Source organism: Pongo pygmaeus, chromosome 7 (assembly GCF_028885625.2).
Source record: "Pongo pygmaeus isolate AG05252 chromosome 7, NHGRI_mPonPyg2-v2.0_pri, whole genome shotgun sequence".
In the NCBI taxonomy this organism is placed as follows: Eukaryota; Metazoa; Chordata; class Mammalia; order Primates; family Hominidae; genus Pongo; species Pongo pygmaeus.
In genome coordinates, this window is record NC_072380.2 from 98,970,307 (window position 1) to 98,996,678 (window position 26,372).

At 36.9% G+C, this 26,372-nt stretch overlaps 1 protein-coding gene across 1 annotated transcript in view; it reads right to left on the reverse strand.

The window, feature by feature from the left end:
- CNGB3 (cyclic nucleotide gated channel subunit beta 3) overlaps nucleotides 1-26,372 on the reverse strand; it is a 165,210-nt gene that overhangs the window by 127,858 nt on the left and 10,980 nt on the right. Inside the window, exon 3 of the mRNA XM_054498565.2 lies at nucleotides 20,280-20,406. Within this exon, the coding sequence (XP_054354540.1) occupies nucleotides 20,280-20,406 (127 nt within the window). The remainder of the gene's footprint in view (nucleotides 1-20,279; nucleotides 20,407-26,372) is intronic.

The following is a 26,372-nucleotide window of genomic DNA, read 5'->3' on the forward strand; positions in this document are numbered from 1 at the left end:
AACATTCATTACTTTAAAAAATACCCTCTGCTTCTAATTTTAAAAGCATGTGAGTAAATGCATTGCTCATTAGTGTGAGAAAAGCACTGTATTGAGCTCCAAGTAGGTAAAAGTGCAACAGCCTTGAGAGCTCTTTCATGTGGCCACCAGTTGTATCTTAATCCTGGGAGAAGTAAAACCTTTCTCCAATTAGATTTGCCCTGAATAGAAGGCTTGCTGTGTCCTTCAGCCTGGTACTTTTGTTGCGTGGACTGATGCCTACTGAAGTCCAGACTTAAACCATTGTTTTCCTTTCATTTGAGTCTTAAATTGTGTCCTAGACTCTGGAGGTGAACACTTAGTTCAATCAATCCCTGATTACAGTGCTTTCTCCAAATCTGGTTATCATATGAGTCACTAGAATAATTGCAGTTGAAACCAACAATTGTAGAGAGGAAGCCAAATGCATAACTTCTACTTCTTGTACTTGTGGAATCAGTTAAAGCTTGAGGGTTCAATTTTGTTCTTGACCTCAAATAGCTTAAAAGTACATTAAATTGTGAATTTTCTATGAACCATTCAAAAAGACTTGGTGATATTTTGTGATAAAAATATTATAAAATCAGACATGAAGCTTGATCAAATAAATGTATTCATGGAAGAGGCTCAGAGTTACTTAAGAGATATTAACTTGATAATATTTTACATTTAATAATTTAAGAATAAAATCACACATTTATGGGAAGAAACATTATCTTCCCTCCAAAGTTAAAAGGCTCCCATCCATCCATCCATTCATTCAAACATTCATTCAGAATTTATTTATCATAGGCCTATTATATGCCAGAAAGTCTTTTAGGAATTGAGAATATAGAAATAAGCATAACAAAGTCCTATCTTTATATTTGAAGATACGTTACTTTTTAATAAAGAGAGACACATAATATAAACTTAAAAAATATAGAATATGTCAGGTGATGATAAATGCTACGAAGGAAAACAAGTAAGGAAGACAAAGAGTGAAAGGTATTGGTATTTTCCACAGAGTGGTCAGAAAAGGCCTCTCCAGTAAAATAACATTTGAGCAGAGGCTTTGAAAGGAGTGAGGGAAGAGTTATGCAGATATCTGGGGGAAGACTGTTCCAGAGTGGTTGGGTCAGAGTGAGAGAATGAGAGTGGTAGGAGCTGGGGTTAGGGAGGCAGTGGGGGGTTAGCAGGTTGAAGGCAGATAATATGGGGCTCTGTGGGCCATCATGAGGACTTCAGCTTTTACCTCAGTATGAGATGGGAAACCACTGGAGAATCTAGAGGAGAAAGGGATGATCTGCCCTTCAACAGGATCATCCAGGCTACTCTGGTGAATATAGACCATATGAGGGCAAAGATTGGAAGCTAGGTGAGCAGTTAGAAGGCTACTGCAATAGCTGTGTGAGAGAGATGAACTAGGAGAGTAGCAGTGGAGATCTGAGATATGGCAAAGTCTAGATATAACACAAAGGAATAGACGACAGAATTTGCTTTTGGATTGGCTGTATTGTAGGAGAGAAAAAATAGGGTGGATTTTTGGGTTGAGCAAAGAGAAGAACGAAGATTCCTTGTACTGAGAATCTTGCAGGAGGAGTGGGTTTGAAAGAGGTAAGGGAAATTAAGAGTTGGTTTTGGACACATGCATTTTGCCATGTCTGATTCCTCCAAGAGGAAATTTTAACTCGGCAGTTGGTAATTCAACCCAGGGTTCTAGGCAGAAATACCAACTGAAGATATAAATCTGGGAACCATCAGGGTATCAATGTTGCTTATAACCATGGGAATGAATAAAATCACTTACTAACAGAATCTAGGTAAAGAAGGAGTCTGAGGATTGTGCTTGTGCCCTTTCAAGTTTAGAGGTTGGGGAGGTGAGGAGGAGCCATTAATGAACGGTGAGGAAGAGAGTGGCCAGTGAGGGAGGGCAGCAGTCAAAGGAGTGTGCTCTGGGAAGCCAGATAAAGATAGAAAGGAGAAGGAGATCAACTTCGAATAGTTGCTGATAGGTGGAATAAAGCAGAACTGAGCAATGGCCATCAGTATATACTTGATCTTAGCCAAAAGGCTGAGAAGCAATATTTATCAGAGTAGAGGGCATTATTGACCTTGGGAAAAGTGGACAGAAGCCAATAAAACCTTTTTTTCTTTACTTTCTTTCTGTCTTTTCTTTCCTTTCATTTTTTTTTTTTTTTTTTTTTTTGAGTCAGGGTCTCACTCTGTCACTCAGGCTGGAGTTCAGTGGCATGATCACGGCTCACTGTAGCCTCGACCTCCTGGGCTCAAATGATCCTCTCACCTCAGATCTCCTAGTAGTTGGGACTGCAGGCATGTGCCACCATGCGTGAAGAATTTATTTATTTATTTTTGTAAAGATGGGGTCTTGCCCTGTTGCCCAGGCTAGTCTCAAACTCCTGGGCTTAAGTGATCCTCTTGCCTTGGCCAATAAAAGCTTTCATAACAGTAGAAGCTGTGGAATGAAGGAATAAAATCCTGGCTGAAACAGATTCAGAAGAACATGGAGTAGAGGAAGCAGAAAAAGTGAATATAGGTAACTGTTTCAGATAAATTTGCTGTAGTGGGGAATAGAGAAATAGGGTGTGGCTGGTCACTCACGTGCAGCCCAGGGAAGCATTTTGTTGCTATTGTTTAAATGTGGAAAATGCTACAACATGTTTACATGCTTATAGAAATGATCCAACAAAGAGAACAAGCTAGGTGTTGTGGGAAAGAAGGGGTGCAATTGCCACAGTGGTGTCTATGACTAGGCTAGAGGGGATTAGCACACTAACAAAGGAGGTGGCCTTAGATGCAAGTTTGTTCGGTTCATTCATTGTTACAGAAGTAGCTGATAAAATGGGTACCCACACAGACACATGTTACATTTGCTGGTGGAAGCACGTGGATTTTTTCCTCTAATTGTACCTATTTTGTCAACTTGTCCCCTGGCTACGTTTTCCTCTAGCATAGAGTAACACAGTTGTTTCTCTATTTAGTCTGTCAATGTCTTACAATCCCCAGTGCTTGGCTGAGCTCAAACAGCCCTGTTTCTGTGAACCTGCTGCCCACATAAAGAGCACTGGTGAACAGTTGCAATATGAACAGCTGCAATGAAATGAATCATTAGGCTAGGTAGAAGCAATTTACCTAGCTGATTGTTGGCATGAAAACGAGTTGCTGGACTGTTACTTGTCTCAGCAGAGTTAGGGTGAACATTTATTGGTACAGAATTATTAGACATTTGAGCTCTCAGTTTTATGTTTCACCGCATTGTACAACAAACTGTCCTGATACTGTGGGATGCTGGAAAAGTTAAAAAAAAAATAAATGAAAACATTACCTTTCACATAAAGGAAGAATGATCAAGACATTTTATGGCTAATGAAAACAGCCATATTTGAAAAAAATTCCTATATTTAAAACAAGAACAATATTTAAAGCTAAAACTATACTCATAAAATTTCCATCAGAAATTTAAAAAATATGTATATGTTTTCACTTTGTGATTCCTCTTCTAGGAATCTACTAGAATAAAGCACATAATGTTTTATTCACAATGTGATTGCCTTCAACAGTATGTATTAAGTGCCAGATCCTGTGCTCAACAGTTGAGATAAAATGGTCAGTCCCTCTGGGAATTGCTTCACTCTGGCAAATGAGTTAAGCCCCATACCTTGGTTTGCCAACTCACAAATCTCTTCCTTTCTTGTAAAGGAAGGAGACAGTATGGGAGTTTCTTGTCAACTGCCATTCTCCACCCTGGCCACCACAGATTAGCTTACTTTTAGGTTGCTTGTAAGTGGTTTTCTCAACTTATCTACATAGTATTTGTGCTGCTTCTTGAAAATCTGTGCACTGTAAATCAATGTACTACTTTTGCTATTTCCCATGCCTGAAGTTATCTCCCACTAGGTGGAAATCTGTTTTTTTTTTCAAATGACTCAACTTTTTTGTCTGCTATTGTCACCAGGTAGGGAGATATCCCCCACTCCCCAACCCCATCTCTACTCTTTTCCTCTCAACTTGTTCTTGTCTCCTGCTAATTGCCAGTCCTAGGCAGAGCAATCACTTTCCTCCTCCCAAGAGGATGAAGATCTTAAGAAACACAGTAGTCATCCATTTATTCTCTCACCATGGGGAGCTTCCCTTTTACCTGTTAGCCAGCTCTTCCAGCCATCATCAACCAATTAACTTTCAAATAGAATCAACCAGACCTCTTTTCTAATTGATTCATATTTGGACTACTATGAATGAATTAAAGAGGTTGGCTACAAAAACATTCTATTACCACGGAAGACTGCTTATTAAATACTGTCAGACAAAAAATACCTAAGATATAAACATCTAAAAAATTACAGTATAAAACAAAACCCTAAAAGCAACATTTTATGAAAATAAGCTGGAAGGAAATGCAATAAAGTTAATTAAAATATAAAAGTGATTCTTCATATAGTTTTGGTTCTTTCTTCTGTAACTGCTTTATATTGGAAACAACATTAATGAATGTTTTTCCTGTTGACCACATGCCAGATTTTATAATGAAATTACCTGGTTTGACAGTGAACTTGTTTAGAACTTATCTTTCAAGGGAGAAATGGTAAACTGGTGACCTATAGCTGTGTTTTGTTGGATCTATCATTTGAAATAATTTTAACTTATTTTGGTAGTATTGCAAAATATGTACTTCTAGATATTGGAGGTTTTTGGAATAAAGAAGATGATAAGGTATCACTAGGCCCCCTTTTCCATATTTGCGAAAGGAAGCACTTCTTGGTGCACTTAAGTTCACCTCTGTTTCTCTTTTCTACCTCCTGTCTCTTTTGTTATCAGGTTAACTCTGTGGTTTTAATATCCCCAATGTGCTTTATTCATGGATTTTTGCCTGCCTGCATCATAGAAATCTGAGATTGTTCACTCTTGTAATTTTCAAAAACTTTCAACCAACCAACCAATCAATCATCACATGGCTCTCCTCACTTTGCTAGGAACACAAGAAGACCCATTTTTTGAAAGTCTTAATTTAAGTGCCATAAAACAATATAGTAATTGTCCAATTTCCTTCTTTCTATGCCAAAAGAAAGGAAGGAGACTCAGAAGTCCTGTCAGCTCTGGTTTTCTATGGCAACAGGCAACCGAGCTGTCATCTCTCCATGATAAATAGTGAAGCAATTTTTGATAGGACCACAGACTGCCTGTAGGCTGGTTCCTCTCTCAGGGCCACTGCACACACTCATAAAATTTTTGTCTTTTGTCTGCTGACTCTTGTCTAACCACCTACCTGTGAAGCACTCTTGCTGTTTCTGATCCTAGCCTGCTTCATCTTGGTACATCTAGTTTTTGGCAGCATTATTAATGACTTTTAAGGATAGAAAGCACAGATGGAGGCTCTAGCAGGTAGTTTACCACTCTCTCTCTCTCTATATATATATATGACATATAATACATAGTATATAAATATTATGTATAATATATACTTATATATGTACTATGAATAATTACTTTTTTTGAAGTAAGGCCAGACTTTCAGATTGCACTGTTTTGAGTACCAGGATCACTGTTTTACTTCTGGGATTACCTGATATATTGGTTACTTTAGGCTATCAATTAAAGTACACTGTGCTTCTGGTATTGAATTTTGAAAATGAGAAAATGAAATTGTGGTAGTAACATATGAAAGATATCAATTTAATTAAATCATCAGCAATTTTACAGTACCTTAATAGCAAAACAAAATTTAAATATCTGTTATCAACCCCAAAATAAAATTATCAGTCATCAGAGAAAGTGGCAATGAGCATTTTCATATTTGGATATTTTGCTGATTCTTTCTTTTTTATTTTGGTTATGATTTGTTTTGTAATGCAAAGTCTTTTTTATTTTTTAGGTAGTAAAGTTTATTAAGCTTTTTTATTGCTTCTGAATTTTGAATTTTAGGACATAATGTACATTTCTAGGCTGTAGAAGAATTAGCATTTTTCCCCTAGTATTAATATGGTTTTATTATTTTACATTTAAATCTCTGACTCATTGGGAATTTTTTCTGATGTGTGGCACAAGGGACAAATTCAAATTTAGATTTTTCCATATGGCTACTTAGTTACTCCAGCACTACTTACTTAAATCCACCTTTTTCCTACAGATTTTAGATGTTAACCTTAATATACTATATTTTTATATGCAATTAGATATATTTCTGTATTTTCTATTCTGTTCTATGGTTTGATTCATGTGCCAATATCACACTTTTTAAATTATAGAAGTTTAAATAGGTTGTAATATCTGGTAGGAATACTACTATATCTATTAGTTTTATTTTTCAGGGTTTTCCTGGCTTAATTTTTTTTTTTTTTTTTTAGATGAGGTCTTGCTGTGTTGCCTAGGCTGGCCTTAAATTCCTCTGCTCAGGCAATTCTCCCTCTACAAACTCCCAAGTAGCTAGGGTTACAGGCATGTGATACTGCGCCTGGCTTTCTGGCTATTTTTGCTCATCTGTTTTTTTTTCAAATGAACTTTATAACCAACTTAACTAGTTTAAAAAAAGAAAAAAGAAAAGAAAAAAAGGAGAGAGGAAAAACCTCCTGAAACAGAAAGGCAAAAACAAATACCTGATAGTATATGTATTATTCCTCAAGTTTGATGTTCATTATTTTCATTGTTGTATTTCCAATTTCCCTTTGATTTATGTTTTGACCTTGGAGTTACTTAAAGGTGTTTTAAATTTTAATTATAGGAGATGTTTTCTAAATTTTAGTTTTAAAAAATTAACCTCTTTATTGCATAGTGGTTAGAGAATATATTCAATATGATGGGCAATCTTTAAAATTTGCTGAGACCTACTTTATGTTCTAGAAAAATGGTTCTCCAGACTAGATTTACATTAGAATCACCTACGAAGTTTTATGATCTGCTCATGCCTAGAACCCATTCCAGACCAATTAAATCAGTATTGCTGGGGATAGAACTCAAGCATTTGCACTTTTAAAGAGTTCCTAGGAGATTTTACAGTGCACTTTGGGCATAGTATATAGTCAACTTTTATATATACTTTATGTAAACTTGAAACAACTGTGTTCTTTAGGAACTAGCTACTGTGATGTTCAAATATACTGTATCCTAAATGAAGTTTTAAATCCTTGATTCATTCATAAATGAAGATAAATATTTTAAAATCATCCATCCTAAGAGTGTGGAATTACCAATTTCATTTTGTAATTGACAGAATTGCATGCTCTGTCTGTCATCTCTGATCTGACAATATTAAAACCATATAAGTTTAGCATTTGGAGGTTAAAAATTCTGTTTTAATCTCATATTTTTCAAAGATATTTAACATGCACGTTTACTTAAGAAATTCTAAAATTAATCAAACTTAATTGTTTCGAATGTCAGTCACCCCTCTTTAGAAGAGACATTTTATTCTTTCACACTTAAAAAAATATACTTCATTGTTTAGAGCAGCTTTAGGATCACAGCAAAATTAAGTTGAAGGTATACAGATTTCTCATATACCTTTGACCCCACACTTGCATAACCTTCCCCATTATCAACATCCCCCAAGAGAGTGGTACCTTTGTGACAATCGGTAAACCTGCATTGACACATCATTATCACCCAAATTCCATAGTTTACATTACGGTCCACTCTTGGTGTTGAACATTCTATGAGTTAGGACAAATTTATAATGACATGTATCCATCATCATAGTATCACACTGAGTTGTTTCACTGCCCTAAAATCCTCTATTTTCTGACTATTTTTCTTCCTAACCCTCCAGCCCCAGGCAACCACTGTTTTTCTTTCTTTCTTGTCTTCACAGTTTTGCCTTCTCCAGAATAGCTGTAATCATAGAGTGTGTACAGTGCATAGCCTTTTCAGATTGGCTTCTTTTTCTTTTGAGATGGAGTCTCACTCTGTCACCCAGGCTGGAGTGTGGTGGTGGAATCTCAGCTCACTGCAACCTCTGCCTCCTGGGTTCAAGAGATTCTAGTATTTTAAATTATATTCACCCAAAATAATGTTCTACATATAGTTTGCCACATTGCTAGAAATAATGATTAAAAATGAATTGACGGGGATTGTGGAGAAGATGGGAGATACGAGGCAGGAAAAGTTTGCAGCTCCTGCTAGGACAGACAGAACAGCATATGGAGACTCACGTAATGAACTTTTGCTCCAAGAACTGCCACAGGAACATATCAGGAAAGCTGAGAGAATCCACAGACCCTTTGAAGGAACTAGATCACTGCTGCAGGCTCACTGAGATGGTGAAAAACTGAGTCTATTTGCTTTCTCAACGAGGAGACTAGTGGTCTGGGCAAGTTCTCAGCCCTGGTCACCGGCTGCCTAGAAATAGACTCAGTGCTACTGGTAGCGCACTGTGGGAGTGAGACCAGCCCTTAGGACTGCGTGCTACGTGGGAGCAGGTGAGGCCTGTGACTGCTTTCCCCCACTTCCCTGGCAACATGTATGACTCAGCAGAGGCAGCCGTAATCCCCCTGGGAATATAACTCCTTTGGCCTGGAAACCACACTCCCATCCCCTACAACAGCCACAGCAAACCCCACCAGAGGTCAGTCTGAGCTCAAACACACCTACGCCTACCCCCACCTGGTGGTCTTTCTTTACCCACTCCGTTTGCTGAAGACAAAAGATGTAATCTCTTGGGAGCTCTATAACCCTGCCCACCACCTAAGAAACCTGAATACTTAACCAGGCAACCCTAGGGCAAGTTTACATCCTCCCTATACCCTATAGTACTGCAGCTGATGCGCTCTTGAAAGCACCACCTTCTGACTGGAAGCCAACCAACACAAAATTGGCACAACTGAAAAAAATACAACCAAAGACCTGCACAGAGTCCACTTAATTCCCCTGCTATCTCCACTGGAGCAGGTGCTGGTATCCATGGCTGAGAGACCTGAAGACAGATCACATCACAGGACTCTTTTCAGACACTCCCTAGTACCAGCCTGAAGCCCTGTAGCTCCACTGGGTGGCCAGACCCAGAAGGGCAAAAACAATCACTGCAGTTCAGCTCTAAAGAAGCCCCATCCCTAGACTGGATTAAGAAAATATGGCACATATACACCATGGAATACTATGCAGCCATAAAAAATGATGAGTTCATGTCCTTTGTAGGGACATGGATGAAATTGGAAATCATCATTCTCAGTAAACTATCGCAAGGACAAAAAACCAAACACCGCATGTTCTCACTCATAGATGGGAATTGAACAATGAGAACACATGGACACAGGAAGGGGAACATCACACTCTGAGGACTGTTGTGGGGTGGGGGGAGGGGGGAGGGATAGCATTGGGAGATATATCTAATGCTAAATGGTGAGTTAATGGGTGCAGCACACCAGCATGGCGTATGTATACATATGTAACTAACCTGTACATTGTGCATATGTACCCTAAAACTTAAAGTATAATAATAATAAAATAAAATTAAATTAAATTAAAAAAAAAAGAAGCCCCATCCTTAGGGAAAGGGGGAAATCACCACATCATGGGAGCACCCCATGGTACAAAAGAATCTGAACAGCAGCCCTTGGATCCCAGATCTTCCCTCTGAAATAGTCTACCCAAATGAGATGGAACCAGAAAAGATCCCACCAGTTCACCAGCAATGGATCTAAACCAAGATGAAATCTGAATTGCCAGAAAAAGAATTAAGACGGTTGATTATTAAGCTTATCAAGGAGGCACCAGAGAAAGGTGAAATCCAACTTAAAGAAATAAAAAACATGATATAGGATATAAAAGGAAAAATATTCAGTGAAATAGATAACATAAATTTTAAAAAATCATGACTTCTGAAAATCAAGGACACACTTAGAGAAAAGCAAAATGTACTGGAAAGTCTCAGCATTAGAATGGAACAAGCAGGAGAAAGAACTTCAGAGCTCAAAGACAAGGCTTTCAAATTAACCCTTCTGACAAAGGAAAACAGAATACAAAAATGAACAAAGCTTCCAAGAAGTCTGAGACTATGTTAAGCATCCAAACCAAAGAATAATTGATGTTCCTGGGGAAGAAGAGAAATCTAAAAGTGTGGAGAATGTATTTGAGGGAATAATTCAGGAAAACTTCCCTGGCCTTGCCAGAGATCTAGACATCCAAATACAAGAAGCTCAAAGAACACCTGGGAAATTCATCACAAAAATATCATCCGCTAGCACATAGTCATCAGGTTATCTAAAGTCGAGATGAAGGAAAAAATCTTAAGAGCTCTGAGGCAAAAACATCAAGTAACTTACAAAGGAAAACCTATTAGAGTAACAGCAGATTTCTCAGCAGAAACACTTCAAGCTAGAAGGGATTAGAATCCTATTTTTAGCGTCCTTAAACAAAACAATTAGCAGCCAAAAATTTTGTATCCTGTGAAACTAAGCATCATGAAAGAAGGAAAGAGACAGTCTTTTCCAGACAAACAAATGCTGAGGGAATTTCCCACTACCGAGCCAGTACTTAAAGAACTGCTAAAAGGGGCTCTAAATCTTGAAATAAAAACCTCAAAATACACCAAAATAGAACCTCCTTAAAGTATAAATCTCATAGGGTCTATATAACAATAACAGTAAAAAAGCAAATGTATTCAGGCAACAAATAGCATGATGAATGGAATAGTTCCTCACATCTCAACACTAACATTGAATGTAAATGGCCCAAATGCTCCACTTAAAATATACAGAATGGCAGAATGGATAATAACTCACCAACAAAGTGTCTGGTGTCTTCAGGAGACTCACCTAACACATAATGACTCACATAAACTTAAGGTAAAGGGATGGAAAAAGATATTCCAGCAAATGGACACCAAAATCGAGCAGGAATAGCTATTCTTATATCAGACAAAACAAATTAAAGCAACAGCAGTTAAAAAAGACAAAGAGGGACATTATATAATGGTAGAAGGACTAGTCCAAGAGGAAAATATCACAATCCTAAATATATATACAGCTAACACTGGAGCTCCTACATTTGTAAAACAATAACTACTAGACCTAAGAAATGAGATAGACAGCAACACAATAATAGTGGGGGACTTTAGACTGGGCATGGTGGCTCAAGCCTGTAATCCCAGCACTTTGAGAGGCCAAGGCAGAAGGATCACTTGAGGTCAGGAGTTTGAGACCAGCCTGGCCAATATAGTGAAACGTCGTCTCTACTAAAAATACAAAAAATTAGCCAGGCATGGTGGCATGTGACTGTAATCCCAGCTACTGGGGAGACTGAGGCTGGAGAATTTTTTGAACCCAGGGGGTGGAGGTTGCCATGAGCCAAGATTGTGCAACTGTACTCCAGCCTGGTGACAGAGCGAGACTCTGTCTCAAAAAAAAAAAAAAAAAAATGGGGGACTTTAATACTCCACTGACAGAACTAGATAGGTCATCAAGACAGAAAACCAACAAAGAAACAATGCAGTTAAACTATACCCTATAACAAATGGACTTATCTACCCAACAGCTGCAGAATATACATTCTATTCATCAGCATCTGGAATATTCTTCAAGATAGACCACATGATAGACCACAAAACAAGTCTCAGTAAGTTTAAGAAAATTGAAATTATATTAAGTACTCTTTCAGACCACAGTGGAATAAAATTTGAAATCAACTCCAAAAGGAACCCTTGAAACCATGCAAACAACGAAAATTAAATGACCTGTTCCTGAATGATCATTGGGTCAACAATGAAATCAAGATGAAAATTAAAAAATTATTTGAACTGAACAATAATAGTGACACAACCTATCAAAACCCCTGGGATACAGCAAAAGTGGTGCAAAGAGCAACATTCATAGCATTAAAGGCATACATCAAAAAGTCAGAAAGAGAACAAAGTGACAATCTAAGGTCACACCTCATGGACCTGGAGAAACAAGAAAAAAACAACCCCAAACCCAGCAGAAGAAAAGAAATAACTAAGATCAGAGCAGAACTAAATGAACCTGAAACAAACAAACAAAAATACAAAAGAGATGACACAAAAAACTGGTTCTTTGAAAAGATAAGTAAAATTCATAGAACATTAGTGAGATGAACCAAGAAAAGACAAGAGAAGATTCAAATAAGCTCAGTTATAAATAAAACAGGAGATATTATTACTGATACCACAGAAATACAAAAGGTTATTCAAGGCTACTATGAACACCTTTACACACATAAACTAGAAAACTTAGAGAAGATGGATAAATTCCTGGAAATATACAACCCTCTTAGATTAAACCAGGAAGAAATAGAAACTGTGAACAGACCAATAACAAGCAGTGAGTTTGAAATGGTAATAAAAAAATTGCCAAGAAAAAAAAGTCCAGGATCAGATGGATTTACAGCTGAACCCTATCAGACATTCAAAGAAGAGTTGGTATCAATCCTATTGACACTATTCTACAGGACAGAGATAAAGGGAATTGTCCTTAAATCATTATATGAAGCCAATAACACTCTACCACCCAAACCAGGGAAGGACATAACAACAACAACAAAAACTACAGATCAATATCCCTGATGAACATAGACGCAAAAATCCTTAACAAAATACTAGCTAACCAAACCTAACAGCATATCAAAAAGATAATCCACCATGATCAAATGGGATTTATACCAGGGATGCAGGAATGGCTTTTCATTCATAAGTCAATAAATGTGATACATCACATAAACAGGATTAAAAACAAAATTACATGATCATCTCAGTAGATGCAGAAAAACCATTTGACAAAATCCAGAATCCCTTTATGATTAAAACCCTCAGAAAAACTGGCATAGCAGGTATATACCTTAAGGTAATAAAAGCCATCTATGATAAACCCACAGCCAACATTATACTAAATGGGGAAAAGTTGAAAGCATTCCCCTTTAGAAGTGGAACAAGACAAAAATTTCCACTTTCACCACTTCTATTTAACATGGTACTGAAAGTCATACCCAGAGCAATCAGAAAAGAGAAAGAAACAAGGGCATCCATATCAGTAAAGAGGAAGTCAGACTGTCGCTATTTGCTGATGATATAATCTTATGGGAAGAAAACCCTAAAGACTCACCCATAAAGGTCCTAGAACTGGTAAATGAATTAAGCAAAGTTTCAGGATACAAAATTAATGTACATAAATCAGTAGCTCTGCTATACACCAACAGTGACCAAGCTGAGAATCAAATCAAGAACTTGATCCCCTTTACAGCAGCTGCAAAAAGTAAAATAAAATACTTAGGAATATACCTAATGAGGAGGTAAAAGACCTCTACAAGGAAAACTACAAAACACTGCTGAAAGAAATCACAAACAACACAAACATGGAAACACATCCCATCGTGTAAATGACCACACTGCCAAAAGCAATCTACAAATTCAATGTAATTCCTGTCAAAAATACCAACATCATTCTTCACAGAACTAGAAAAAACAATTCCAAAATTCATATGGAACAAAAAAAGAGCCTGCATAGCCAAAGCAAGACTAAACAAAAGAAACAAATCTGGAGGCATCACATTACCCAACTTCAAGCTATGCTATAAGGTCATAGTCACCGAAACAGCATGGTACTGTTATAAAAATAGGCATATAGACCAACTGAACTGAATAGAGAACCCAGAAATAAAGCCAAATACTTACAGCCAACTGATCTTTGACAAAGCAAACAAAAACTTAAAGTGGGGAAAGGGCACCCTTTTCAACAAATGGTGCTGGGATAATTGGCAAGCCACATGTAGAAGAACGAAACTGGATCCTGATCTCTCACCTTATACAAAAATCAACTCAAGATGGATCAAAGACTTAAATCTAAGACCTGAAACCATAAAAATTCTAGACGATAACATCTGAAAAAACCTTCTAGACACTGGCCTAGGAAAAGACTTCATGACCGAGAACCCAAAAGCAAATGCAACAAAACCAAAGATAAATAGATGGGACTTAATTAAACTAAAAAGCTTTTGCACAGAAAAGTAAATAATCAGCAGAGTTAACAGACAACCCACAGAGTGGGAGAAAATCTTCATAATCTATATATCTGACAAAGGACTAATATCCAGAATCTGCAAGGAACTCAAACACATCAGCAAGAAAAAAAACAAGCAATCCAATTAAAAAGTGGGCTGAGGACATGAATAGACAATTCTCAAAAGAAGATATACAAATGGCCAACAAGCATATGGAAAAATTCTCAACATCACTAATTATCAGAGAAATGCAAATCAAAATCACAATGCAATACCACCTCACTCCTGCAATAATGGCCACAATCAAAAAATGAAAAAATAATAGATGTTGGCATGGGTGTGGTTAAAAAGGAACACTTACACTGTTGATGGGAATGTAAACTAGTACAATCACTATGGAAAACAGTTTGGAGATTCCTTAAAGAACTAAAAGTAGATCTACTGTTTGATCCAGCAATCCCACTACTAGGTATCTACCCAGAGGAAAAGAAGTCATTATAGCCAAAAGGTACCTGCACATGCATGTTTATAGCAGCACAATTTGCTATTGCAAAAATATGGAACCAACCCAAATGCTCATCAATCAATGAGTGAAGAAAGTGTGATATATATCACAACTTACATATATATATTCCATGGCATATATATATGTATACACACACACACACACACACACACACACACACCATGGAATACTACTCAGCCATGAAAAGGAACAAAATAATGGCATTTTCAGCAACTTGGATGGAATTGGAGAGTATAATAATAAAAATTATTATCATTTTTTGAGACAGAGTCTTGCTCTGCTGCCCAGGCTGAAGTGCAGTGGCATGATCTTGGCTCACTGCAACCTCCATCTCCTGGGTTCAAGTGATTCTCATGCCTCAGCCTCCTGAATAGCTGGGATTAGAGGTGCACGCCACCAGCCCAGCTAATTTTTATATTTTTAGTAGAGATGGGGTTTCACCATGTTGGCCAGGTTGGTCTCAAATTGCTGACCTCAAGTGATCCATCCACCTTGGCCTCCCAAAGGCCAATCTCCACTGGGATTACAGGCATGAGCCACCACACCTGGCCAGAATTGGAGACTATTATTCTAAGTGAAGTAACTCAGGAATGAAAAACCAAACATTGTACATTCTCACTTATAAGTAGGAGCTAAGTATTCTTATGCAGAAGCATAAGAATGATACAATGGACTTTGGGGACTATGGGGAAAGAGTGGGAAGGGGGTGAAGGATAAAAGTTTACACATTGGGTACAGTGTACACTGCTCAGGATGATCTCAGAAATCATCACTAAAGGACTTACTCATGTAACCAAACACCACCTGTTCCCCAAAAACCTATTGAAATAAAAAATAAATAAAAACTGATTTGATGATCTGTTGTTTAAAGTGTTTGCAATGTTTCATTATAAAAGTATTGCTTACCATAGAGGAAAATTTCAATATGGGGCTAAAAGTAATAGTGCCTTATTTTTATTATGCATCCCACAAAATTGGCAAGTGTGTAGCTGATATCCTTTTTTAAAAAAATGCTTATAAATTATTGAAGTACAAATTGCATTTTATTTTTATAAACTTGATAGCTGACATGACTTTTCTATTTCAACTGTAAAGTCACATATGGATTTTTAAGCATCTTTACTGCAGTGATTCTTGCTTTTTCTAGCTACAAGACAATAAATGTCAGTATTTATGAGTGGTGATAAGATTCTGAATTCTATTCTGCTCTCATTGTTCCTGCTGTGAAATGATTGCCTATTTTAAAACCACCCAAATAGAGACTGATTGCTATTATGAACAAAGAAGACTATTCATAGAAATAACCTTCCTTCTTAGTATTATGAGTAACAATGGTGATGAAAAGCCATATACTATAGTGTAAAAGTCAGTCTTGCAGCACACCCTAGTCACAGGCACTGAACATTTCACTCACTTGCTGCTTGTTCATCATTTAACCACTTAACCTATCAGCCATTCAACTCTGTCTCCTTTTTCAGACATAGCTATTTGACATTTCCAGGCAAAACACATCTTCTTTTGCTTGCTATTCATTAGTGTCCATCAAAATATATTTTTATATTAAAAAATAAGGCTGGACTGAGATAAAGTGCCAGAAATAAGCTGTTTTTCTTGGTAATGGACAAATGGCATCAGTGGGACTTCACAGGGGTGAACCCTGTGTCTTTCAGAAGCTAAGTGTTTCATTTGACAAGATAATGAATTGTTTGCTTTTGGAAGTGAAGAGTGGGACCTATACAGTTTCAATTCCTTTATGTACGTAATGGAGATGGCGTGATGATCAATGTTATGTGTCAACTCGACTGAGCCACAATGTGCCCAGATATTTGGTCAAACATTATTCTGGTTGTGTCTTTGAGGATATTTTGGATGATATTAACATTTGAATCAGTAGACTGAGCAAAGCAGATTGTTTTCCCTAATGTGGGTAAACCTCATTCAGTCAGTTGAAAGCCTACATAGAGCAAAGAAGCTGACTCTCCTGAGAGAAAGAGGGCACTCCTGCCTGACTGTTTAAGCTTGGACATTGGTCTTTTTCTGACTTCAGACTCAAACTGAAACATTGTTTCCTTTTGGGTCTCAAGTTTGCTGGCTTTTTGGACTGGAAGTTATACCATTGGCTCTTCTGGTTCTCAGGCTTTCAGACTTGTACTGGAACTATATCATTGGCTTTCCTGGGTCTCTAGCTTACTGACTGCAGATCTTGGGACTCTCAGCCTCCATAATCGCATGAGTCAATTCCTTATAATAAATTTATTTCCCTATATATGCGTATATCCTGTTGGTTCTATTTCTATGGAGAACCCTAACTGATACAGATGGTAATCTCTATGTCTCTGCTCCTCTTGGTGTTCACTTCTGCCCATCGCCCAAACAGGGCAGAAACTAAGGGTGTAATCAATAATATCAAACTGTACTTCTTACACACAGACAGCAAAATCCACACTATGCATTCTCCCCAGTACCTATTGATCAGTCCAGACATAATCATCCCTATTCAGCTCAAGGCTTACATGAGAAGATAAAGTAATTGCACTTACAATAAGAAAACTTCTTTCAAATTTTCCAAATTTAAAAAATTGAGGTGACAGCTGGTCACTCATATATTTAGTTCCTGCAATCAATCAAATACTTAATTTTTTTCTAGGAGAAAGAGCTTTTTAAAACCTGACCTTGCCCAAGGTTAAAGATGCTGATATTTAACAACCGAAAATACAAAGGTAATCTTTTACTCATCAAAAGCATTGTGAAGTAATAATTTCAATAATTATTTTATCATTGATATTTTCTTATAATGTATAAAAATTCTGTCTCTAGGATTCTAGATATGGTAACTGTTGCTGCCCATGAGATTGGAACAGAAAGCTTTGGTCAGTTCTACATGGTATTGAACTTAAAGATTCCCATTAATTTTAGTCAAAGCTGATACTGGAGCTTCTAATGCCCCTTTCAAGTTGTTCCTTCAGTGCAGCTGGTTTTCACCCAATCCTGAGAAAACATGTGAACAACCATCTAATAACAAAGCAAGAACTTTAAGCTAACTGGGGTTTACTCAGTTTGTTAATACTTCTCAAACCACTTTGCTATCTATGTCGTAGCCAGCAAGACATTAAAAAGTGTTCTGACAAAATCATGTCCTTTGCAGCAACACAGATGGAGCTTGAGGCCATTATCTTAACTGAACTAACACAGGTACAGAAAACCAGACACCACATGTTCTCACTTACCAATGGGAGCTAAACATTGAGCACGCAAGGACACGTTGAAGGAAACAATAGACATCAGAGCCTACTTGAGGATGACCAGAGGGAGGAGGCTGAGGGTCAAAAAACTACCTATTGTGTACTGTGCTTATTACCTGGCCGATGAAATAATATGTACATCAAACCCTTGCAACATGAAATTTATCTATAGAATCAACCTGCATATGTACCCATGAAACTAAAATAACACTTAAAAAAGTCTTCTGGATTTAACAGTTTTGCCATCTCAGGATAGTGATAGTGATGAAAAGCTGTGTTAGAAGAGAAGTAAGGAATTGAGAGCTTTACAGCCTCATGTTTTTTCCTCATTATCTTTGCAATATGCTACTGATTATTCTTGCTTTTATCAAGAATTCTGAGCAGGAAGGAACGGGAAGACTTGGAGAGTCACTTGTGTCCTGCTCTCTCCTCCTGAAGAAGCTGTACAGTTTTGAAAATCTAGCAGTTCAAGCTAATCCAATATGTTTGGATCAATCAATTCATTTGTTAAATATTTATTGAATATTTACCATGTGCCAGACATTGATGTAGGTACTGGGGCTACTAATCATCAACAAAAACAGGCATGGCCCCTGCCATCATGAAGCATACAATTTAGAGATTGAGACTGATGGATTTTTCAGGCAGATAATCATATAAAATGCATCAGCAATAAATGCTGTGAAAGAGATCTTATAATAGGGGCACATGGCCTACTTAGGAATGTCAGGGAAAGCCTTACAAAGGAAGTATTGGTCATACTGTTATCTGAAGAATGAATAGAAGTTAATTAGGTGATCAGGGGAGGAAAGAATAGAACAAGCAGAGGAAGTAGTATGTGCAAAAGCCTGCGGCAGGAGGGAACATGACAAATACAAGAGACTGAAATAGAACAGGTGTGACTGGAGCAGAGAGGTGGGAAAGTTGTGTGTTGGGAGAGGACAAAGTAAAAACAGGTGAGAGACAGACCAGGCAGGGCCTGAGAGGTCATGTCAAGAAGTTTTGTGTTTTTGAGCTATGCTGATTGACCCCTGGGTAATTGAAAGCTTTCCACTTCCACATTTCAGAAGAGTATAAGAAATACTAGGAATGAATACGGATTAAGAAGAATTTATCCCCCAAAATGTTAGTTATGGCTTCAACTTCAGTCCTTTGAAAATCTATCAATTGCCATGGGTTATTGTAAAAAATAAACATTAAAATTAATGCTAGATAGGGAGATTAGTTTAGAAGGCTAGGAGTGTATTGGTGTGAGGAAGGTAAAAGTTCTCTTTGGGAATTCAAATCTTTTGTAGTCTAATATTAGGAGAGCTGACCCTATTACTATAGGCAAATGAATTAACCTTTCAGTATCTTGGTTGCTTATCTGTTGAGTGAAGATAATGATGATCCACTAATAGGACTGAAAATAATTCTGTAAACAACAACAGTTATAGATAAAATATAAATAATTAGTTGTTCTGTTGTTAGATTACAGTCCTTACCTCAGAGTTTAAACATCTCTCTGCCAAAATAATATGTCAGCTTTTATTTTTGTCAAATAACATTGTGTTTATGTGCACACGTGTGTATGTGTGTGTATGTATGTGGTAGGATGAGCTTGTGTTTATTTTCATATAGTCAAATTTGTGCTTATCGAAAAGGCATTCTCTCTTTCTGATGCCAATTGTTCATTCAGCAATTCCCTGGGTCCTAGATAATCACGATGACTCCTACTGACAGCAGATGGTTTAATACAGTAGAGGTGCTGCTGAGAGAGAAGGCGGGGTGGGGTGGAGTGGGATGGACGAATAGGTACTTTTAACATCTTTATAAGTGAAAACTCTTTTTGTCTATTCAATAAGAAGAATATGCTTTTATTGTTTCATAAACATATTGCAATTATATCAACTGTAGTTAAGCCATTTAAACTGGATCAGCAGGTACATAATACCATGCCAAGAAGAGGCAAAATGAAGGACCTCCTTGTTGGGATTTATTGCAGATTTACTGGTTCACATTTAAATTGTTATCTCTTTTGTAGTATTTCCAATAATCTTATAGGAAGTACTTATAAAGCTGTGTTTCTTCAGTGGCATAAAGACGTTCCAATTCTGTAATTATTCCTGGTTAGTGTGTCACACTTTCTTTAGTGGATGAAAGGAAATAATAATTAGTCTTTTGAAACAATAAAATATTCACAGAATTGGAATAGCTATTTATTTGTGAGCTTGGAAAATTTTCATCATTTCTTTTAAAAATTCATGCCTAGTAAATATATAGGCTGTTTCCATAATGATACAATGACTCATACACGTAACAGCAATATTTTTGTTGTGATTTGGCCTATAGCCAAATGGCGGCCTAGAGATATTGGTTAGTGGCCATGCCTGGCCAGTGAGGTACGATGAACTGGACAGAACCAGCCTTTTAGTTCTGACACAGTTTTCTTGTGTTATGTGACTATTGAATTTTTTCTGCCCTTATATTCAGCTAAAGGGGAGAGTGGATATTTGAGCTCTTTACGGCAGGCTGAGCAATATCTCTAAAATGTGTTGTGTGTTTTATTAAATGCTCACCTGTTTGGACCTTCTTTCCCGGGGTCCATTTCCTTCTGCTCTGGCACTGTTCCAGTTGGTTCTGCTGCATTTTGAGGGTCAGGGTTTGTGGTCAGATCTCCAGAGGAATTTTTCTTGGAGAGTTTGTCTATGAAAAATAAATTCGCATAGATAGAAGAATGTACACCACTCTTGACCCAGCTATATTTGGCAACATGAGCTACAAAGATGCTGCTTGTTTTTTAGAATAGTCTTCTCAGGAACACCTCCCCTGGGACTTCTGCTAAACAAAGTAGGACTTTATGCAGGAAGAATTAACTGGTAGACATCTTCAGGCCAATGAAAAAATACAGTCATGTGCTATTTAATGACAGAGATATATTCTGAAAAATGCATTGTTAGGTGACTTAGTCATTGTGCAAACATCATAGAGTGTACTTACATCATACAAATCCTGATGTTATAGCCTACCACACACCAAGGCTATACGGTATACTCTGTTGATCCTAGGCTACAAACCTGTGCAGCACGTTACTGTAATAAATACTGTAAGCCATTCTGACACAGTGGTCAGTCCGTGTATGTAAACATAGAAAAGATACAGTTTGAAATATGTTATTATAATCTTATGAGGCTACCCTCTTTTGTGCACTCTTTTATTGACTAAAACATCTTTATGCAGCACATGATTGTAATTGAAGTTGGTGTATTATGTAATAAAGAGTTCATAAGATATATTTCTTTTTGATATTGACAAAGCTGAGAATAAGAATTTATTATTCATAAGGCATTTCCAGTTTTGCTAAAGTATTCATAATTTTGGGCTGAAATTGATACATCGTAAAATTCAGAAAAGTAAAATAGGAAAAAATGTGATTGACATTATTTAGCACTTGCATTCTATATTTTCATGAAATAAAATTTTTGTTTTTAGCTTTACCATCTTTAAGTTGTGAAATATTTTCTGAAGAAATGATGCAAACTAATATGTACTAGCTTTATTTTCAGTACAGAAATTAATTTCTTCCCTTCAAGCCTACAGATACAATTTCTAATTAATATAGTTTAAATTGTAATTTACCCAGAGAATAATCAACTTACTGGTAAATATTTGGATTATAGAGAAGATTTTAATGAAAGCAAATTACTTAATATTAAAAGAAAATATAGAAGGGGAAAAGAAAAATAAGAACAAATACAATTTAATAGTTATTCATTATCCACAGTTTCTAACTTATTTTTAATTGGATGTCTTGTGCTTATGATATTAAAATGGAGGCCCAAATCATCATTTTATTCTTGTAATACGTATAGTTTGAAGATATAAGCAAACCCAGTATTGAAAATTTGGATTTACAAAAGTGGTAAATCAGGGGATGATCACCATACCAGTCTTTTAATATGAACATTTGTAAGATCCATCTAAAAATCTTTCAAGGTACTAAACTTTTCAGGAACAAGTTTCAGGAATAAAGGAAATCATAAAATTGAATCACTCCTTAAAGTTTTTAAAAGTTTAAGACTAAGAAAGCTTAAATTCTCGGATTTCTCAAGACACTTTTATTCATTATGCATCTCCTATCTACTTTTATTTGGGAATTATAGTATTTTTGGCTAGAAGATAGAAAACACAGTACTAGCTATGTTTTTGTTATGTTTAAATGGAAAAAAACCAATTCTCCAATCTGCTTGGGATACAAAGGTCTCAATATAATCACATCCTTGAAGCCTGCGTGTAAAGATTATGTTTAGATGAAATATTGAAAGTTGTAGGATAGGGACCCTTCTGTACAGGCACATGTGGTACGCTAATGAGTTTATCAGTATCCAACAGATTTCAGAGAAAAAAAATTGCACTTTCAATATGTCATTTTGTACTAACAAGCTTTTGATAAAAATAAGAGAGAAGGATCTGTTTTCCTTATGTGTTTGGGTCAAGTCATATTTTTCCATTTCTCTTTACCCAATCAAAACAAAAATCATACAGATCAGATCTCTGACAAATTTCCATTTTGTATTGCTGTCTGTGAAAGTGGCAGCCTAATCCTTTTTTGTATCCACAAACACTTAGACAATTACTGTATGATATTTAGAAGCAAAATTCTTAATTGCTGGCCATGGATGTCTAGTGCATTTTTCGTTTGACATCCTTGAAGCCGTATGTTGTATATACCTTTTATTACATGGAGGGGAACTAGAGTTATCATGGTCTTCTCAAAGGAGTCCGGACCAAGAAAAATGTTATGGATCATTGTGTTCACATATGTTTCTAGGAGTACTTACCCTAAAAGAAAATTAGGATTGATAAAGAACATGAAATATGAGTTAAAATCTGAAAAAAAAATCCTGAATGTAAAACAAATAGAATCTGTACTGTAAAACATTTCTTAAAGGCTTTTATTGGCTATGGGTTTTTGTTTTGAGACATGGTCTCACTCTGTCACCCAGGCTGGAGTGCAGTGGCATGATCACAGCTCATTGCAGCCTTGACCTCCTGGGCTCAAGTGATTCTCCCACCTCAGCCTCACGGATCACTAGAACTACAGGCATGAGCCACCACACCCAGTTAATTTTTGTATTTTTTGTTGAGATGGGATTTTGCCATGTTGTGCAGGCTGGTTTCAAACTCCTGGGCTCAAGCAATGTGCCTGTCAAAGTGCTGGGATTATTGGTGTGAGCCACTGTGCCTGGTGTGCTATTTCTTATAAAGCCACATGGATATAAGCTGCGTCATATACCTCCTCCATCTCTCATTCAAGCTACAGCATATGTGTTGCATTTTCAGTGTTAACTTTTCTGCTAGTACCATTTAAATGACCAACGGTTCTGCAATAGTTCTTTTTGTCCATTCCTAATAAGAATTTTTGTTTATCACCATAACATTTGGATAAAATTAATTCTAGGTAGATCTTAGCAACTTACCAGATCTTCTCTAGCTATTACCAAGCCTTTCTAAATTGATACTGCCTCTATTTTGACAAGCCTGGGATATTTATAAATTAATTTCAGCCTAATTTGATTTGTGGATAAACATTTAATTACAAAATAAATCCTCATTAATAGCTTATTGATGAAGATTAGAAACCAGTTATTTCCTATTCTTGGCTTCAAAGCAGAACAACAACTTAAAAAACCCATGAGGACTTAAAACAAAAGAATGCCTGTCAACTATAGTTCAGTGTGGGTGTCTTTTTATCCATGCAACATGTTATTTGTTTGTGGAAACAGATGGTCAGAGTGTTTGCATCATCCTCATCATGAAAGAGAAATCTAAAATACAAGGCAAATCTTGCTCTGGCATCTGGGTGAAGTGTTGTCAACTGCACATTGTGATTCTTCCCAGCTTCACACATGGACAGCAGGATTCCCGATTTCGTAGCTGCCCAAATGAATAGTGTAAGTCTTTCTGCCAATGGTGCTCTTTGCACATTGTATAGCAATTGCCAGAGCTCATCAGTACACTTGGTCAAATTCTGACCTGGAATGTGTACCTGTGTCAGATAGTGAAATCTGGAATCAAAGTATTCTGACATGGTTGCCTTTATTGAATATGCAAAAAATAAGTAGAGTTTGCTCTCCACACACCAGGCTGATTCCATCCTGAGCCTGGCAGCGTCTCACACTGAGCCTGTGTAATATACTTCCAATCTCCTTGGCCCCTTGTAGCAGCACAACATGGAGACACGAGCAGGTGTGAAACATCTGCTTCTCTCTTCAGGTGAGGAAATAAGTGATGTGGAAATCCATTAACCTTCCACATTTTATCAGTGACATTACATAAATGCTGGACAGGAGGGATTCAAAGAAAGAACCTAATATGGGAATAAGGTTGTAAATTAAAAAGACACTCAGTTGGCTTGTTTTAGATGGATATGAAAAGCACAAGACTTGACAATGCCTTCACTGGTTAGAATCTTTGGTGTGGGGGATGGTACTACTTTGGTCAAATTTCTAGGTCTTAGGACATCAAAGACATGTGGGTTCTGTCTCAAAAATAAATCTCCTTTTATTAGGAGCCACCAGTACCTGAGTAATTGGATGTTAGATGCATTAATAAAGACTAAGTCTGGGTACTTCAATTAGATGCATAAATGATACTATTATTTTCCATCTAAATGAACATTTGGAGTTAAGGACTAACAGTTTTAAGAAGTATATGATTAATGATTATTTTCTGGCACCCGAGGTTGTATTTTTGACTCAGCTTGTGGCTAATTTCAGAGTTGCTGGATTATCTAGTGTACTTAGAATAATTTTAACTATAATACTTTAATCACACTTGAAATTTTATTATATCTTTGTAGATTGTCAAACAACATGGAGGAAGTTGACAACATTACAGCAGTGCACATAAAATGGAATCTGAAAGAGTGTTTTAAAATGGCATTCACAAGAACAGAAAAATGACATACTTTATATTAAAAACATGTAATCTGTAAAAAATCCAGAGAAGGACTCAGAAGGGATGAGAGTTCTGGAAACCATCTCATATGAGAAATGGTGTGAGGAATTTAGGCTCTTTTAGTAAAGTATTTAACTAGTGACCTAATAGTTATTTCAAATTCATAGAAATGCTGTTACATAGAAAAGAAAATAGATTTATTTCATGTAGTCTAGAAGGCAGAAGAAAGACTTACCAATGAATTAACAAAACAAACATGCAAAACCCTCAAACATTCTAGCAACTTGTCTAACCACAAAATGCAGTGCTTTGTGAGGTAGTGAAGGCTCTGTTGGCTGGTGGTACTCAGAAGCCTCCAGCCAATCTAAGCCTGTGCTAAGGGAGCCTGTGCAGAGGGAGGACAGGATCTTTGCATGGGGTCAAAGCTAAGGTGTCCTCTAGGCAGCCTTAAAGTCCTATAATGTCCTGAAGGGATCTTTGTATTTAGGAAGATTTTTGACTTTAGGATACATCATCACAAGTAAAGAAATGTGCAAATCGCCAAATGAAAAAGAACGTGAATCCATCTAAGTTAGTTTTGTTACTGTGTCAGGATGGAGGAATCCAGTCCTCTCTCAATGTCATGCTAAGTTTCAGGGACTTTTTTAAAACTGAGATTAATTCATCTAGAAAACACATTTTATATATAGGTATTAAGGAATGTGATGAGTTACCAGTGCTGGGTACTGAACAGAGACCTGTAATCCCTACATAACTAATTCTCTAGGTGACTCTGGATAAGTCTCTTTTCTATAACAGTTTCCTCATCCATAAAATGAAAAATACTTTTGTCCTGGGGATTTCTGTAAGGATTAGATAAAGACTCCATTTGAGAAAAATGCAATATAAACACAAAGTGTTCCATGAGCCAGACTGGAATAAATTGCTTAAAAAAAGAAAATGTATATTAACTCTTTCAGGTCTTCATAGCACTGATGTATGTGGGGCATGATGCAAAAACTTCCATTTACTTAATAGAGCCCAGGAACCAGAAAACCATAATGCAATTTTCCATAAGTCAGCTATATTCTTTGGCAGAAAGAAGCCTAAAAGCACAGAGTTTAATTGAATTATGCAAATATATTTAAATCATGCAAACTACAACATAAAAGGTCTTTTAAAGGAAAAAAAAACCATCCTATCCACATTGGTTAGGGTCTCCTAAATTTTTAGCTTATAAAACATGTAATGACAGTAATTTTATCAGTCAGAATCTGTTCTCTATTCAATATTTGAAACAGGGTATGCTTTCTATGCCAAACTTCGCTCTTTTAAGCGAGGGAGCTTTCTGCTGTAATACATGCAGGAATGGTTACCCATCACACACATGCTGGGCACCTAATCTCAAGAGGGTGGCCTGTCCACAGCTGGCTGGCAACCTCAATGGTGGTCTGAAGGGCTCTGCTCAATGGGAAAAATGGTTGTTATCTAAGTCAGTCAGACTACTCCCTTTGGAATTTGGACTGAAAAATGAGCAAATGGAAATGAGAGCAGTCCAGAGTAGATATGCAGAGAAAACACAGCACTCATGAGAAATGAAGCCATATTCACTGAGGGAAAAGGAGAAAAAGTAATTAGCTCCTAGGCTGCCTCAGTCTGAAAGCCCTCCCCTGAATGGCTTTTCAGCTCCAGTTATCCATAAGTTTTCTTACAGTGAGCCCCTGCCACTGAAG